This window comes from Diabrotica undecimpunctata, chromosome 6, assembly GCF_040954645.1.
Source record: "Diabrotica undecimpunctata isolate CICGRU chromosome 6, icDiaUnde3, whole genome shotgun sequence".
Lineage (NCBI taxonomy): Eukaryota > Metazoa > Arthropoda > Insecta > Coleoptera > Chrysomelidae > Diabrotica > Diabrotica undecimpunctata.
In genome coordinates, this window is record NC_092808.1 from 32,652,320 (window position 1) to 32,667,743 (window position 15,424).

General features: G+C 34.0%; 1 protein-coding gene across 5 annotated transcripts in view; it reads left to right on the plus strand.

Moving 5' to 3' along the window:
- LOC140443358 (uncharacterized) overlaps nucleotides 1–15,424 on the plus strand; it is a 142,139-nt gene that overhangs the window by 19,091 nt on the left and 107,624 nt on the right. For 4 of the 5 annotated variants that reach the window (XM_072534573.1, XM_072534574.1, XM_072534576.1 and 1 more), the window contains 2 exons: nucleotides 6,850–6,983; nucleotides 11,835–11,972. In XM_072534573.1, coding sequence (XP_072390674.1) covers nucleotides 6,850–6,983; nucleotides 11,835–11,972 — 272 coding nt within the window. Of the gene's footprint in view, nucleotides 1–6,727; nucleotides 6,786–6,849; nucleotides 6,984–11,834; nucleotides 11,973–15,424 lie in introns of those variants that run through there. The other variant, XM_072534575.1, reaches the window with a different exon arrangement.

Here is a 15,424-nt window from a genome sequence, read left to right on the forward strand (position 1 = left end):
TTTTTAACTATGCACTAATATTTGGGCTTGGTTATGTTGTTATCTTCTTCTTCTTCTTTAAGTGCCATCTCGGCAATCATCATAGATATTCGGACTTTTGAGACGGCTGCTCTGAAAAGTTCATTTGATGTACATCCGTACCACTCTCTCAAGTTGGGTAGCCATGACATTCTACGCCTCTCTATGCTTTTCTTTCCTTGAATCTTTCTCTGCATAATCAGTTGGAGCAAGGTGTATTTCTCTCCACGTGTAATATGTCCGAGATATTCCAATTTTCTTGTCTTAATTATATTTGAAACTGCTATTTCTTTATTCATCCTTCTCAGAAACTCTTTGTTTGTGATGTGTTCTGTCCACGATATTTTCAGAATTCTTCTATACACCCACAGCTCGAATGATTCCAGTTTTTTCATTGATGTCGCATTCAAGGTCCAAGATTCCATTCCATAAAATAAAGTCGAAAAAACATAGCACTAAATCCCTTGTACATAGCACTCTTCTCATTTTGTTGAAATTTGCTCTAGCCTTTTCTATTCTGATTTTGATCTCCTGAGTATAATCATTTGTGGAGTTAATCATTGTTCCCAGATATGCATATTTGTCCACTTGTTCGACGTTGGTTCCGTTCATTAGAAGATTCTCGTTATTTCTTTGAGTTTTCGATATTCTCATAAATTTCGTCTTCTTGACATTCATTGTTAGACCATACTCTTTTCCATACTCTGCTATTCTGGTCACCAGTCTCTGAAGATCTTCAATATTTTCGGCTAAGATCACAGTGTCGTTCGCATATATAATGTTGTTAATGAGAACTCCATTTACCTTTATTCCAGTTATTTCACTCTCAAGAGCGTTTTTCAGGATCTCTTTGGAGTAGACATTAAAAATAATTGGCGACAATACGCATCCCTGTCTCACTCCACATCTTATTTCAATTTCTTCTGACAGCTGTTCGTTAACACGTACTTTTGCTCGCTGTTTGTAGTATAAATATGATATGATCCTGAGGTCGTTGTAGTCAATCTTCTTTGATGTCAGGACATTCATTAATTGTTTATATGGTACTTTATCGTTGCTTCGTTTATGTCGCTTTATTATAGTCAATAAAACATACGTATATATCTTGATTGACGTCCAGGCATCTTTGTATCGGTATATTAAGTGAAAAAAGAGGTTCACGCGTTCCTAGGCCTTTGCGAAAACCAAATTGTGTATCATTAACGTCTATGTCCAGTTTGTGATATATTCGGTTATCTTCTAATGACCATTAATTTGGTTTTTTCAATATTGATGTTACGCCTCTCTCAATAGCTATCCATATTGATAGTTTGAGTAATAAAATATTTAGAAGAAGAAAAAGGTATGTGTTCAATAGTGTGAATCTTCTGTCAAACTTTTACTACTTAATGCCAATTAATGCATAACTCAAGTTTTTTTTCTCAAAACCATTGGGCAAAACGTTGTATTTATATGTAGGTATTTAATTAAATATGCATCCCTTTATTAAATTATTCAAGGCATTCTAGAAAAAATATTAGCTTAAATGTAGACATAGATCATTTCGAACTGTCACGTTTACAGTATATACATAAAAATTACTTGATGTAATCAAAATTTATTTAACACAATGCCAGCAGATACCGAACAAGAAAAAGAACATAATGTTTCAAATACAGAACAAGGTACATCCGCTGATCCACCTTGGTATAAAACAATTGTTGACACCTATAAAAAGTATAAAGAAGATTTGTTCGGTGATTTCAATGGCTATACGAAGCACGAGCGTATGATGGACTATACAGTACCTCCAAATTATAAATTCGTATTTGCTAAGTACAAAGATAATTCCTATCGCCCAGCCTCCATCGTTGGCAAAAGTAAAAAAATGAAGGCATTTATTATTTACTTTTACCATACCAAAAAGTGCCGATATTTAGAACCAAAAGATATCTTATTAAAGCATGGTAATCTTTTAGATAGAAAAGTAAGCTTCAACCATGAGGGCCAAAAAAAGAAAGGAATCGTTTATGGAAATAATTCTCCAGCGAACCATGGAATTCCATCGGTATTTTACATAAAAAGAAAAGGAAAGGCGAAATGGTATTCAATAAATTTTAAAAAAGTGTATTTAACGAAAAGGCAGTTTACTAATTTGTATTTTACAAGACCTAAGCGGCGCATGTCCACAAGTGCGTGCAGGAAAAGATCAGTCAGTTCCAGAGAAAATAGTACTCGGCGATTTTCTACTGTAGATTTTTAAATAACATTGATGTAATCAATTAATATAAAATTAGATGTGATGTACTAAAATAAGACTTAAAAATATTACTATTAAATTTTAAGTTATAAAAAATTCAAAATTCAAGATTGTATGGGTACCTTGGACCATAATTAAATTTTTTTATGAGCCAATTATTTAAATAAAACCGGGGAAAGAATCTTATTTCATAACAGCAATATACTTCTACATTTTGTGTCTTCTTTAGAAGACACTAAAATTCTGTAGAAAACATTTAAATTCTGTAGAATTTAAATATTAAAAAATTATGAAAAAAAAATTTTGTTATGCTATTAATGATACAAAACCATAATGTAAATACCATTCATCGCGTTCCTAGCCTCCTCCAGACTTTCTCTTGTCATCCCTATCCACCGCCTTCCTCTGCCAAGCACGTATTTCCATATTTCTCATGTGTTCATCGGTGTTATCAAGGAACCTTGTTCTGCGTCTTTCTCTTCTTCTCTGGCCAATGGGTCTATCGTGAAGCGTTTTTATAGCTGGGTCATTTTGTTCTATCCGCATTACATGCCCTATCCACCTCAGACGTACAATCTTATCTATATGTTTTACGATATCTGGTTTCTGGTATATTCTATAAAGATCGAAGATGTATGTAAGAAGAAGTTTTACTTTTGTATTTCTTCTTATGTCAGTAATAGTTAAACTATATTTGAGTCTGGGCCATTTGTTACATAGAATGACTAATCATCATCGTAAGTAAACACTCATCTATCTAGAGTGTAACTCCCTGCTTTCTCGAAGCCATTTGAAATGTTGGCAGTACTTTTTCAGAAAGTAGGTTATAAAAATCGATATGGTTAATACACTGTTGCTTTAAAAATAGTAGTCTGAACTACTGCCAGGTTTTGTTTACTTTGGCCGAAAGTTGTTTTCGAAGGGTAGAATTTACTCTCTCTTTTTAATCCGGTTTTTCTCCGTTCTAATTATAGAAAATTTAAAAATATTAGACTAATAAGCTGCTAACTGAGCAGAACCTGCAGTAAAATATAATACCGATAAATTATTAGTGTGATATAAAATAAATAGGGAAGATTTAGTTCTGGATTCTCAATATTAACGTCTATAATCTTTCTTTTTTTTGGAAAGTAATAAGATCATTCTAACAGAGAGCGACGTATTCGGTAAGCGTATTTGTTGTTTTTTTTTTTACCATATATGCATATTGGTTTTAAAGATATGTCAAACTGGTTGTCTTTTTTATCGTTTTTGAACTAATCTTTTCATATTTCAAGTGTCGAGTTTTCTTTGTCTCTCGAGAAAGAACAAGGAAGCTCCCTTTATTTTTCCTTTCTTTTTATACCAAATTTTGTCTTTTTCCATTGGTATATTTCAATCAATTTATGTTTATCCAAATATACCCCATACTAGATCTATAGACCCACGCCCTAAGGCTCGCCGTTATGTCCTTCAAAATACCTGAGCGCCGGTTTGCAAGGTGAACATACTTGTTCCTGGAATTCTTCTTTTCTCTTTTAAGCTGCACTTCCCATCCAGAACAAGTTACGTTATAACACTACAAATATCAGCTCTTTTCCAGGGTTACTAACAAGCCATTATTGTATTTATTGGTTGTAGTACTTCTTGAATGGAGTAGAAATGTTATAATCACCGTCTCATTGTTATGCAGGGGCGGTGAGCATCTTACAGGATATCTAATTACAGATAACTATCATGGATATCAATTATTAGTAACATTCCTTCATCCTTACATGGTTTAGTGTATTTTATAAAATATTTCATAAATTTTAAATACTTTTCATTTAATCAACCTGAAGGGTTAACTCCACCAGTTGTCCCTGGAAGTGCTTCCTTAAACATTTAATCTTTAAAAGGGAATCCTTTACTCTAGGGAACACCATCATAGGTGGTATGTAATTTCCTAAAGTACTGACAGGAGGGGAGACTGTTATAAGCTCTCCACGCTCTGCTGGTGTTACTTTACTAACCAACAACTTTTGGAGGATTTTACACTGTCATCACACTGGTCTCATTTGGACTATAAATTCTCACTGAACGAAATGGCTCAAAGCATTTATGGACGTCTTCCAAATTATCATAAAATTTACCTACATTTAATTTATTAAAACTAGTTGCTCCTGACATGGTGGTTTTTTTAGGTTTTCTAATGGCAAGGCCACCTTCCTAAGAGTGCTACTTTAAAAATATCCGCATAACTTGTTTCCTACAATTTTATTTTCGTTCCATGTAGAAGGGAATCGCTTATTATTTGCTTGAGCAAATTTATAGTTTTGTTCCCGAACCTGTCTTTTACCCTATTGTTTTTCCAGTTTCAGTTTGTGGCATATTGATCTATAACAATAAATAAAATAATACTAACATAACGTATCTATGATCAATGGTATAATAATGATATATATGGTAATGGTAATAGTATAGTAATGATAACTACAGTAGTCTCTCTTTATAACAATGTCCTATATAACGATAATTCCTTTATAACGATGAAAATAGTAAACGTTGTTTAGTTCGTCCTAAGGACAATGTATTAATTCTTTCTCTATACCGATATCGTTCTCTCTTTATAGCGATGACTTTTCAGCGTTCTATAGTCGATGACAAATGTGTTATTGTGTTTAAATTTCAGACTACCCAAGTCACGAGTGGCAAGGTCATTGTCCAGCGGTTGTTTTGTTTTGTGCTTAAGGAATGCGGCCTCTCATTCTACTAATTCTTATCAGAGGGTTAAGTGACTCGCTTTTATTGTTCGGGCGGCGTGCTTAACTGTTTTTTCATTTTCAGTTTGAGTTGTGTGTCAGTGTGTCAACAGTCAACATGTTTTCGAAAAAGCCTAAAGTGCTCTCGGTGGAGGAAAGGTTATCGATAACTCGAGCAATAGAGAAAGGTGAAAAGCAATCGGATGTCGTTCACCGTACGGAGCTGTCTAAGTCAACTCTGGCTACGATATGGAAGGAAAGAAAAAAGTGGATTGAAGCGGAGATGAAGGGCGAAGAAGTTGCGGAAAATTCAGCACAAAAATTTAGATCGCGCTATGCTTCAGTGGTTCCAGCAGCATCGTATGAACCATATTTCACTTTCTGGGCCTGTGGTTAGGACAAAAGCTGAGTTTTTTGCAACTGAGCTTGGAATTGAGAATTTCAAGGCATCTGAGGGTTGGCTGAGCAAGTCGAAGCTGCGGCACAAGATCAACTATGGGCAAATCAGCGGAGAGGCTCGCGATGTTATCAAAAATGTAACGTCGAAAAACCCACGTTGCTTTAAAAACATAAAAAATGATGACTTTGGAAATTTTTTAAGAAGCGATAAGAAAGTGGGATATCGAGCTTAAAGGGAAAAAAATCTTCTGCTTGTAGACAATTATACTAATCATCCTGTACTGTGCGACCTTCAAAACATTGAATTTTTGTTTTCTCCCAGCAAACACAACGAGTGTCCTTCAGCCCATGGCCAAAGTGTCATCAAGAGTTTGAAAAGCCATTACAAGAGAAGACTTTTGATAGAATTAGTTGAGAACAATGACGATCTTAAACTAAACATTCTTGACGCTATCCTAATGATTAGAAAATCTTGAGACGAGGTGATGAGCAATACAATAAAACATTCCTTTAAACACGCAGGATGGCTGGAAGATCAAGGATTAACTGATAATTAAGATGACCTGCCATTAGATGTTTGGGCCAGACAGTTTGAACTTACTATCACCTACGGACAGAAAGAGCTTACAGATTTTGAAGAAGTTGATGAAAATGTAGCTACATCTGGACTTACAGACGAGGACATCCTACAAGTAGTTCGTGTAGAAGAAGAAGAAAACAGTAACCCGGAAATGAAAGCAGAGCCAGAACCAGCTCCGACCCCTCAGCAGGTATTGGATGCAGCAAAAGTACAATATGAGTGCTGTGGAAGATTCTATGCGTCTTCAGGACAAGGTCAGGTCAGTTCTGTGGAAGGGAAAAAGGAAACAGACCAAGGTGACAGACTTTTTTGGTAATGTATGCTAAATCTATTTTAAAGTAGCATATTATGTATTTTGTTATTGTACAGTACACATGATTTAATTGTACAGTCATTTTTTTATACTGTATTGCTTATATTATTCTTTAATAAATCTATGTGGTGTACAATATTGTGTTAATTCATTTATATTCGTTTTGATAATGTTTTTAAATTAAAATAGGTTATTAACTACAGACTTCTTAATATTACAGTACCGAATTTTGTCTCTCTCTGTATAACGATCTCTGTATAACTTATAATGATGAAAATTCCCGGTCTCTTGCATATCGTTATAAAGAGAGAGGACCGTATGTAAGATAGTTTCCTAAATAACACTTAGCTCTCAAGAGTTATCTCTTATTTATTTATTATCATGTTTAATTTTTCCAATGTATATATATTCTATTTGATGTACTTTTCTAACCTAAATAGTCATGAAATTTCAAATATGAAATATGTCAATGTTACATTTGAACGTTTCCAACATAAATTATGGATAAATTTTAAGGTAAAAAATGTTTATCTATTTAATACTTCAAAAGAATTTAATAACATTTTTTATGTTATTTTAGTACGATGTACGATCCGGCTTTAGTGGAAGAGAAGCCAAAGCTGCATGAATGGAACATACTGCCTCCAAGAGTTAAAACTGTTGAATGTGACTTAAAAGTAGATAGATACATCCGTAAACATCAAACAAAAAAAGGTATCTGGAGATTTTAATATTTAAATTATTAAATAAATAATTTGTGCAAACTTTTCTCTCCCCTGTCAGTTTTTAAATGGGGGTATTCTTGTGATCTTCTACATAGAACGATAATTTTTAACGCATTAATACTTCTCGGAAAGGCTCTCATTACTTTTAGGTAGTTATGATTTAAATCATTTAGATCTTTAAAGCTCTTTAGCTGTATCGGTCAATCACATCGGTCAATCAGATCTTAGATTATTCAGGATAAATGTGTTTACACAGATGCCATCTTGTAGTTTCACGATTGCTTCCTTAAATAATTCTCCAGACTAAATATTAGATGTGATAAAATAATGCAACCTTAATGCACTACCTTTCTTAAGGAAAACTCAAGAGACAGGTCCTTTCCAAGACGGATGTTGGCTTTTTGGTCGGCGTAGGTTTATTATTAAACGAATATATTTCTCAGTCAGGCCCATTCTCTTCAAAAGTCAGTCAGCTTTTGATGTTCTACTCTGTCAAGTCTTTAGCAAGTCTTTTAATTTCTTTCATTATATTTGCTGCTTTCTCAGTTTGGTACATTATGTGTTTACGCTAATCGTATCTAAGCGCCAGTGTGGCTCATATGTTTTTTAACTACCATTGCCTTTATTAGGGACTATATTAAACAGTTACCAAAAGCAGGCAGTCGAGTTCAAACTTTCAAATGAATAAATGAATACGTATTTTTACCTTGTTTAAGTTTTGTCGCCTCTTCAAGGGTGGGGTTTTTATTGGGTAAACGCCAATTTGCATATTGTCTCTCTCTGGAACTAAGTGGTGGATATAAAGCAGTAGTGTCAGAAGGATTTCCTGCCTTTGGGTGCCGGTTGAACTAAGCCCGCTACTAAGGACAAGTTCTGTTGGAAAAACGGTCCTTTTCAGATTGTTGGCCTTTTTGTTTTGTTCGGTTTAAACGCGTGAGGATAGCTGTGCCTTCACCTAGGATCAGGTATCGTTGTGCAATGAGATTGGGAAACTACAAAAAATCAATTTCCCCCTATTCTTGTGATTTAAATGCGACTCTTAAGGAGTGTACGGGGTACTCACTGTTTAGTGTTTGGTGTGTGTAGATTGTGCGGGTTTGTGTAGTTCTTTGGTGTGTGTTGTTGGCTTGTTTCTTTTTTGGTGTTTGTATGTTTATGATTTGTGAGCTTGGATGGAGGTAGTGTGGGTAAATGATAAGTGTATATATGAATAATAAATGCGTGTGTTGTATTGGGTGGTTATGTGCGGAGTTGAGTGAATGTTTAGTTTATGGAATGTTTGTAGCAGGAGGTTGACATGGCATAATCATACAATGCATTGGACATTTGGTTTAAATAGCGGATTGTGTCACTCCTCTTTTCAGGAAAGACATTGAAGGGGATCATGGATGTAAAGTGGATTGGAGATTTCATGTCCGAGGATAGGTCGTATAAGGGGATTAGCTTGGAAGTGTGTACGGGTTGTGTTTGTTTTGTGTCTTTTGGTTGGATTCTTCGGTGTGGGCATTTTTGTGAAAATGTCGGGTGGCGTCCATTACAGTTGGGACCTTTGGGAATACCTATCGTGGAGCATGCAGTAGACATGTGTTGTTGTCCACAATATGGACAGATAATTGATTTTTCGGGGCATTCGTTGATGAGGTGTCCGCTTTTGCAGTATTTCGAACAGTATTTCAGTCGAACCGGAACGAAATTGCTTGATCTTTGAATCCCGCATTTCAATCGCTCTCCTTCGATCTTAATACCATTCGAGAGTGCATCGGCGAATTTAGTTTCAGAGTTTTTGAAAACCTAATGAAAGAGGTGGGTTGATTTGTAGATTATACGAACTATTTTAGTGAATGGGAATTTGTTTTCGGATAGATTATCCTCGATGATTTTATGAGATAGTTTTTTGTTGCCTCCGGCAATGACTAAGTGAAAGTTTTCTTGATGATTTAGTTGGATTAGTTGGACTTTTAGATTTGAAACCTTAATTTATGGAAATATCGCTATCTTCGGTGATCTGTCGAAGTTTTGCCGTGAGATCTTTGAGGTCTAGAAGATTGGTAGTTAGTACGGAAGCTGCCTTTTGGGTTGGAAAGACTTTTATTGAGTCTAAATATGAGATCAGGTCGTTGATAAGTCGATAGAATGGCCTTTAATGACAGATGTCTGGGGGGATGTCCTCGATTCTGTAATTGATGTGTGCTGATTGTTGTATGTTTTGTAATTTCAAATTAATTTATAGTCAATAAAAAACATTTAAATTAAAAAATATTTACATGTGACTACTCTTTTTGTAGTTTAAAAATTCGATCTGCATGACAAGAATTACCCCAAACAGTTATTCCGTTCTGTAGATGGCTATGGAATAGTGCAAAGTAGCACATTCTAAGCGTACTCTTAGGAATCATATAAACTAAGTTGCGTATTAAAAATATACTTGTAGCAAGTTTAGAACTTAAGTAATCTGTATGAGCACTCCAATCCAAATTATCATCTAGAAAAATTTCTAATAGTTTAACACTATTTCTTGAGATATACTTCCAACTTCCAACCGAAACTTAAAATCAAATTCCGATTTTTTTCTTCATTTACCTTCAGCCCATTATGTAAAAACCAGTTTTTTGCTTTCTGGATATCACTATCTATTTTAATTTTTAAATTATGCTGATTAATATCAGTATTAATGAGAGTTATATCATCTGCGAAGCAAACACATTTAATGAGAAAAGTAGAATGAAATAAATCGTTCAAATAAATAAGAAATAAAGTGGGTCCTAATATCGTACCTCGAGGAACCTCATATTCGACAGTATTAAAGTCAAAATAGCTGTTATTAAGAAAAACTGCCTGTTTTCTATTTGTTAAGTATGAACTAAATAGATTAAGAGTCTTTCCCCTAATACCGTATTTATGCATTTTTTCCAACAGTAATTCATGCGAAACACAGTCAAAAGCTTTGAAAGTCACACAATGTCAAAGACACAAAATGACCTTCCTCCAAGCCATCAGCTATATCTCTCACAATTTTCTGTATAGCTAGTGTAGTGCTACACTTTTTTCTAAAGTCATATTGGTTACAGTGAAGTATTTTTTGTTTTTCTAGATATTCTGTCAAACCAACATTAAAAATACTCTCAAAAATTTTGCCGAAAATGGGAATGATTGAGATGGAATTTCCAATTTCATCTAAAGCTCCCTTTTGAACACTGGTAGCACTTTTGTTACTTTAATACTACTACTAAGAAATAAAAATCCGTGCAGTGTGAATTTTTCAATATATGCAAAACATTCCTGATTTCAGTATCACTAACAGGTAATAAAAATAGAGGGTCGCAAGGAGAGTGTACATATTTCAAAAAATCTATGGTCACATTTTCATTTGTGGAATTAAAAGAGCTTCTAATATGTTTATCTACTGAAATAAAGTAATTATTGAAATCGTTTGATGTAATCGCCCTTGGAGAGACTTTTTTATTTTGAAATTTATTTCTGTGATAATTTTTCTACTGTTCTAACAACCATTCAAATTTCGTCATTTTGTGTCATGTGGAACAATTTCACCCAATCATGTCAACATTAGACTGATAATTGCATTCAGGGCAATTTTCAATCCCTATGACAACACGATCGAGTTTGACAACTTCATCCAAAAATTACTGGTCATGGCAATCAGAATTCTATAAAACCATACTTGAATCTCGATCAAGAACACAACAACAAGATTATAAATATTATGCGTGGTAATAGATCTTCTATAGTAGAGAACAGCAACGAATCTAATGTTAACTTAAATTTTAATAATTGTACTTTCACTAACTGTACTTTTAATAAATAAATGTTTCGTTATGTTGAGTTATGATTTTTTTTTCGAAAAATTATCCGCCGAATATCCCTCGGACATTGATGAATGCCTCATAATTTCATGAAAAATTTCTCAAGCTCGTTGCTTGGTAACAGCATGAAGCCGCATGAAGGCTGAGCTTCGGCTTCGTGCTGTTACCAAGGAACGAGCTTTCGATTGTCATAAAATTATCTCGTCTGTTATCAATGTCCTAGGGATATTACTACTGATAATTTATAACGTTCCAACTGTCACGAGATATATTTTCTGAATTGGAAAAGAAATTCTCATAAGCCAGTTTTTTCTTTAATTATATTGTTGATTTATGGTGCTTCTTAAACTTTTTATACTCACTATAATATTCCTTAGTAACATCAGTAATTATCTTGACTGTGGAAAGATTTTCTCGCATTACTATTATTTCATCATCAAACCAAGAAATTGGAGCTATACTATGAGTTCGTGATTTTTGTATTGGAAAATTAATTTCAGTTAACTTTACATACATTTCGGTAATAAATTGAGCAAATCCTGTTACTGTTTTGAGAGAAACAACTGAAGCCTAGACAACGTTATTTAACGACTATTTTAACATCAGGATGCCATTACTTCTTATATGTCTTCTGTATGTATTAGCACTATGACTTTTTTCAGATTTTATTTTTAAGTAGAGAAATATATGGGTCCACAATTCCACAACCAACTATCTCACAGCTTGTTTGTTTAGGTGTTTTTTTGTTTCCAAACAAGTTACTGATCTAGTTGTGATTCTAGTAAATTCATTAATAATTAGAATAATTCATTATTCCATTGAAATGACTGCTGAAGAATCGACAATGTAAAACCGGTTAACATGGTCAACAATGAGACTAGTAATAATCATAGATAACTCTTGAATCCTTATGTACATTATTTTGATATCTTTGAAAGTTTTAAATTACATAAATATATGAAACGGTTGAAGGCAAAAAATCTAAAATGATATATGACATACAGGTTCAAATGTTTTAGGACCCTCGACAATAACATGGACCGTTAGTGATATAGCTAAAGCTGGTTGCTTATTAAGTCAACCTCCACTTCAAACAGATTTTGAAGATGAGCAGGAAATGAGAAGAGTATACACTTTAATATATGATGTTTTTAGATGTAAGTTAATTTTGTTTTAAGATTTTAAGTGATTTTCTTTATTTGCAATTGCTTTACATGTTACATCTATGGTGCAATCAAAAACCCTTTCAGAATTGGACATCCTTTTAACACCTCAACTTCTTCTTTCTTTATTATTGTTGTACCATTATTTTTTTAGCATATTACGTGATCTATACTTAAAGGAGAGTTTGCTAATGTTAGCAATATAACTATTCACACAACAATTGAAGAAAAAGAGAATGATGCAAAAGATATGTTCTATGAGACACTAGACCGAGAGTACGATAAGTGCCCAAAAAATAATGTTAAAACATTAGCAGGAGACTTTAATGTCCAAGTCGGAAGAGAGAATATCTTTTCTTCCACCATCGGTAAAGAGAGCCTACACGCAGACTCACATGGCAACGTACTGAGACTCATAAACTTTGCCATGATTAAGAATATGGTAATAGGTGGGATGCGATTCCCCCACAAAGACATACATAAAAAAAAATTTGAAATCTGATAATGAAACAACAGATTATATAGTCATCGATGCAAGATACTGTTTTAAACTTTCAGATGGTAGATTTTTCATTGGAGCAAACATACACACAACCAAACTTACATGGAATCATTTGATATTTCTTATTATTTTAATCGAATTTAAAATTGTTTTCAAATATAGGTTGGTTATAATTAATTATATATATATATATATATATATATATATATATATATATATATATATATATATATTAATTATAATCAGCAAATATTTCGGAGTTGTTTTAGAAATATGCTTAGGTCCAGGTCCAGGGTATCAGGTCCAGAACAAGAATCTTTAAGGCTTAAAAGTGCTGAATTAAGTTCTTGAAATGTAATGCGACTATTAATTGCTACGTTAGGATTTTCATTATTAGAAAGAGTATAGGTATTAGATGATGAATTTAAAAAATCTGCACGTAGATTTTTGTCGTTTGGGAGGCTTTTGTAAAAATCCGCTAGAACGTTTGCAATACCTTCATCTTTGGATACTATTTTATTTTGTACTTTCAAGTGTTTAATAAAAGTCCTCTGCGGAGTACCACAAATTTTTCTAATTTTCTGCCAGACTTCCTGGAGCTAGTTGTGTTATTTATTTCCGATACAAACTTCTGCCATGAATTCCTTTTAGCTTGCGTTATAGTAAGCTGCGCTTTTGCCTTTAATTTTTTAAAATTAATTCTGTTTTGCGGTGTTTTGTGCTTCTTATAATTATTAAAAGCGGATTTACTATTTTTTATGACCTCTTCGCATTATTTAGACCACCACGATACTGGTGTACGTCCCTGTATTTGTTTTGTCTTACCAATATACAATATAGCACCTTCTAAAATTAGGTCTATCAGTGATTTAATTATAGAAGGGAAAATAGAAGGCAGACGCGGCCCGGGTAGACGACAAATGACCTGGCTGCGCAACATCAAAGATTGGACAGGATTAGACTTTTAAAGTTTAATAAGGAAAGCCCAAAATAGGGAAGACTTTGCAGAGGTCATCGCCAACCTTCGCTAAGAGGACGGCACCTAAAGAAGAAGAAGTGATTTAATGGTCTCGTCAATATCATTGGTTATTTGGGCCCTAGATATGTGACTATCAATATATTGAGAAAATGAATCCCAATATCTGCGTTGTTAGTTTTCCACTTTGGACTAAATTCTTGATGTTTCTGCCCATGGTTGAGGTTTGTAATAACTATGGGAAAGTGATCACTTCCATATGAAAAAGGCAATACGTCTCAGTCTAAATCTATGGTTAAGTTAGGATCACATAAAGAAAGATCTAGAACTGATGATTCACCTGTCGATATATTAAATCTAGTAGGGTTGCCATCATTTAAAAAGTTTAGATGAAAATCTGTAATAATGTTCTCTAACATTTGGCCCCTTAAATTTGTATTTTGTGAGCCCCAAATTGTATTATGGCTATACAGGTCACCTAAAATTAGGCGTGGTATGGGTATCTGACCAAGAAGTTTGCGGAGGTCTTCGTAACTAACTTGTATGTTCGGAGGCAAGTAAATATTACAGATGTAGAATTTTCTATGTGGTTCTGAAATCTTTACCGCAATGACTTCGAGATATGTTATGAGTGGAAAGGCTTCATGGTCTATTGAATTGTTTACCAAGATTGCCACTCCTCTGCTAGCGCGATTGATGTTCGTTCTATCTTTTCTAAAACAGTTGAATTGTTTTGGTGAGTATGTATTGGAAAAAATAAGGTTAGTTTCTTTTAGGAGTATTATTTCTGGGGAGTATTCTGATTGAATGATTTGTAACATAGGTAGGCGATGGAATAGTCCATCAATATTCCACTGTAGTATAGAGTTGAAAATTATGCAGAGGGAGGATAATTCACTATCCTTAATATCGTTACCTAAGTAGTGTTGCAATTTATTTTTAAGACGGGTGAAACGATGTTTCGTAGTTTTGTCGGATATGTATGGATAAGATATGGTTAACATATTTATTAGACCAAAAAAATCGGATGTAAATTCCTTGACAATTTCTATAGGTGATCGACCGCCTTGGATATTTTCAATTAGCATCATGAGTTGATCATAGTTTAATAAAAGTGATGTAGAGTTTTCATTCATGAATAATTTAAGAGAATCAGAGGTTGGTGCTGTGCGTTTGGATTTTTTTGGTTTCTGGGTTTTGATTTTGTGAGATATGGGTGGGGGAGTAAATTTTGTATTTAGATTTTCAATGGGGGGAGATAATGTTTCGTCAATATTTCTTTTCACGGATGAACAGGGTGAATCTTTCGTGGTTTCCAGTGAAGCTTGTGGGCCCTTTTCTTCCGATGGTTTTACAGTTGAAGTTTTAGTGGAAATGTTCTCATCGGCAATTGTAGCTATTTTTATTTCACTGGGCTGTTGTAAAATTTCTGGAATAGAAGAAATTGAAGATGGTTTTGGAGTAGCCATAATATTTGGATTACCTACCCCAACTTGATGTAATTGGCTATCAATATCGATAGACGACTGCGAATTTGGCCTAGAAGTAGGATTGAATGAGTATAGTTGAATTTTGAGCCTGAGTGGTTGATGGTATACTGTTGATGTTTGGACAATTGTTTGAAATATGGCCTAATTACTTACACGTATAACAAGTCAGATTGTCTTGAGATATGAAAATTCTGTAAGAGGTGTTTTCATAATTTATTTCAATAGAACCTGGGATAGTGGTATTATGTGGACTGACAAATACCTGTCTTCTAAAGCTTAATATGTGGTTATACTCTGGTAGTGTAGCACCGATTTTTAAAAACGTTATAGGGAAAACGAGGTTTAAGCCCATTTCTTTTAATTCTCGGATAAGTACATCTTGGGGAATTGTTGGACTGACGTTAGATAACACTAGCCTTTCAGCAGGCGTTATAAATCTTCTAGCTCGTAAGATTTCTCCTTGCACTTTAATAGAACC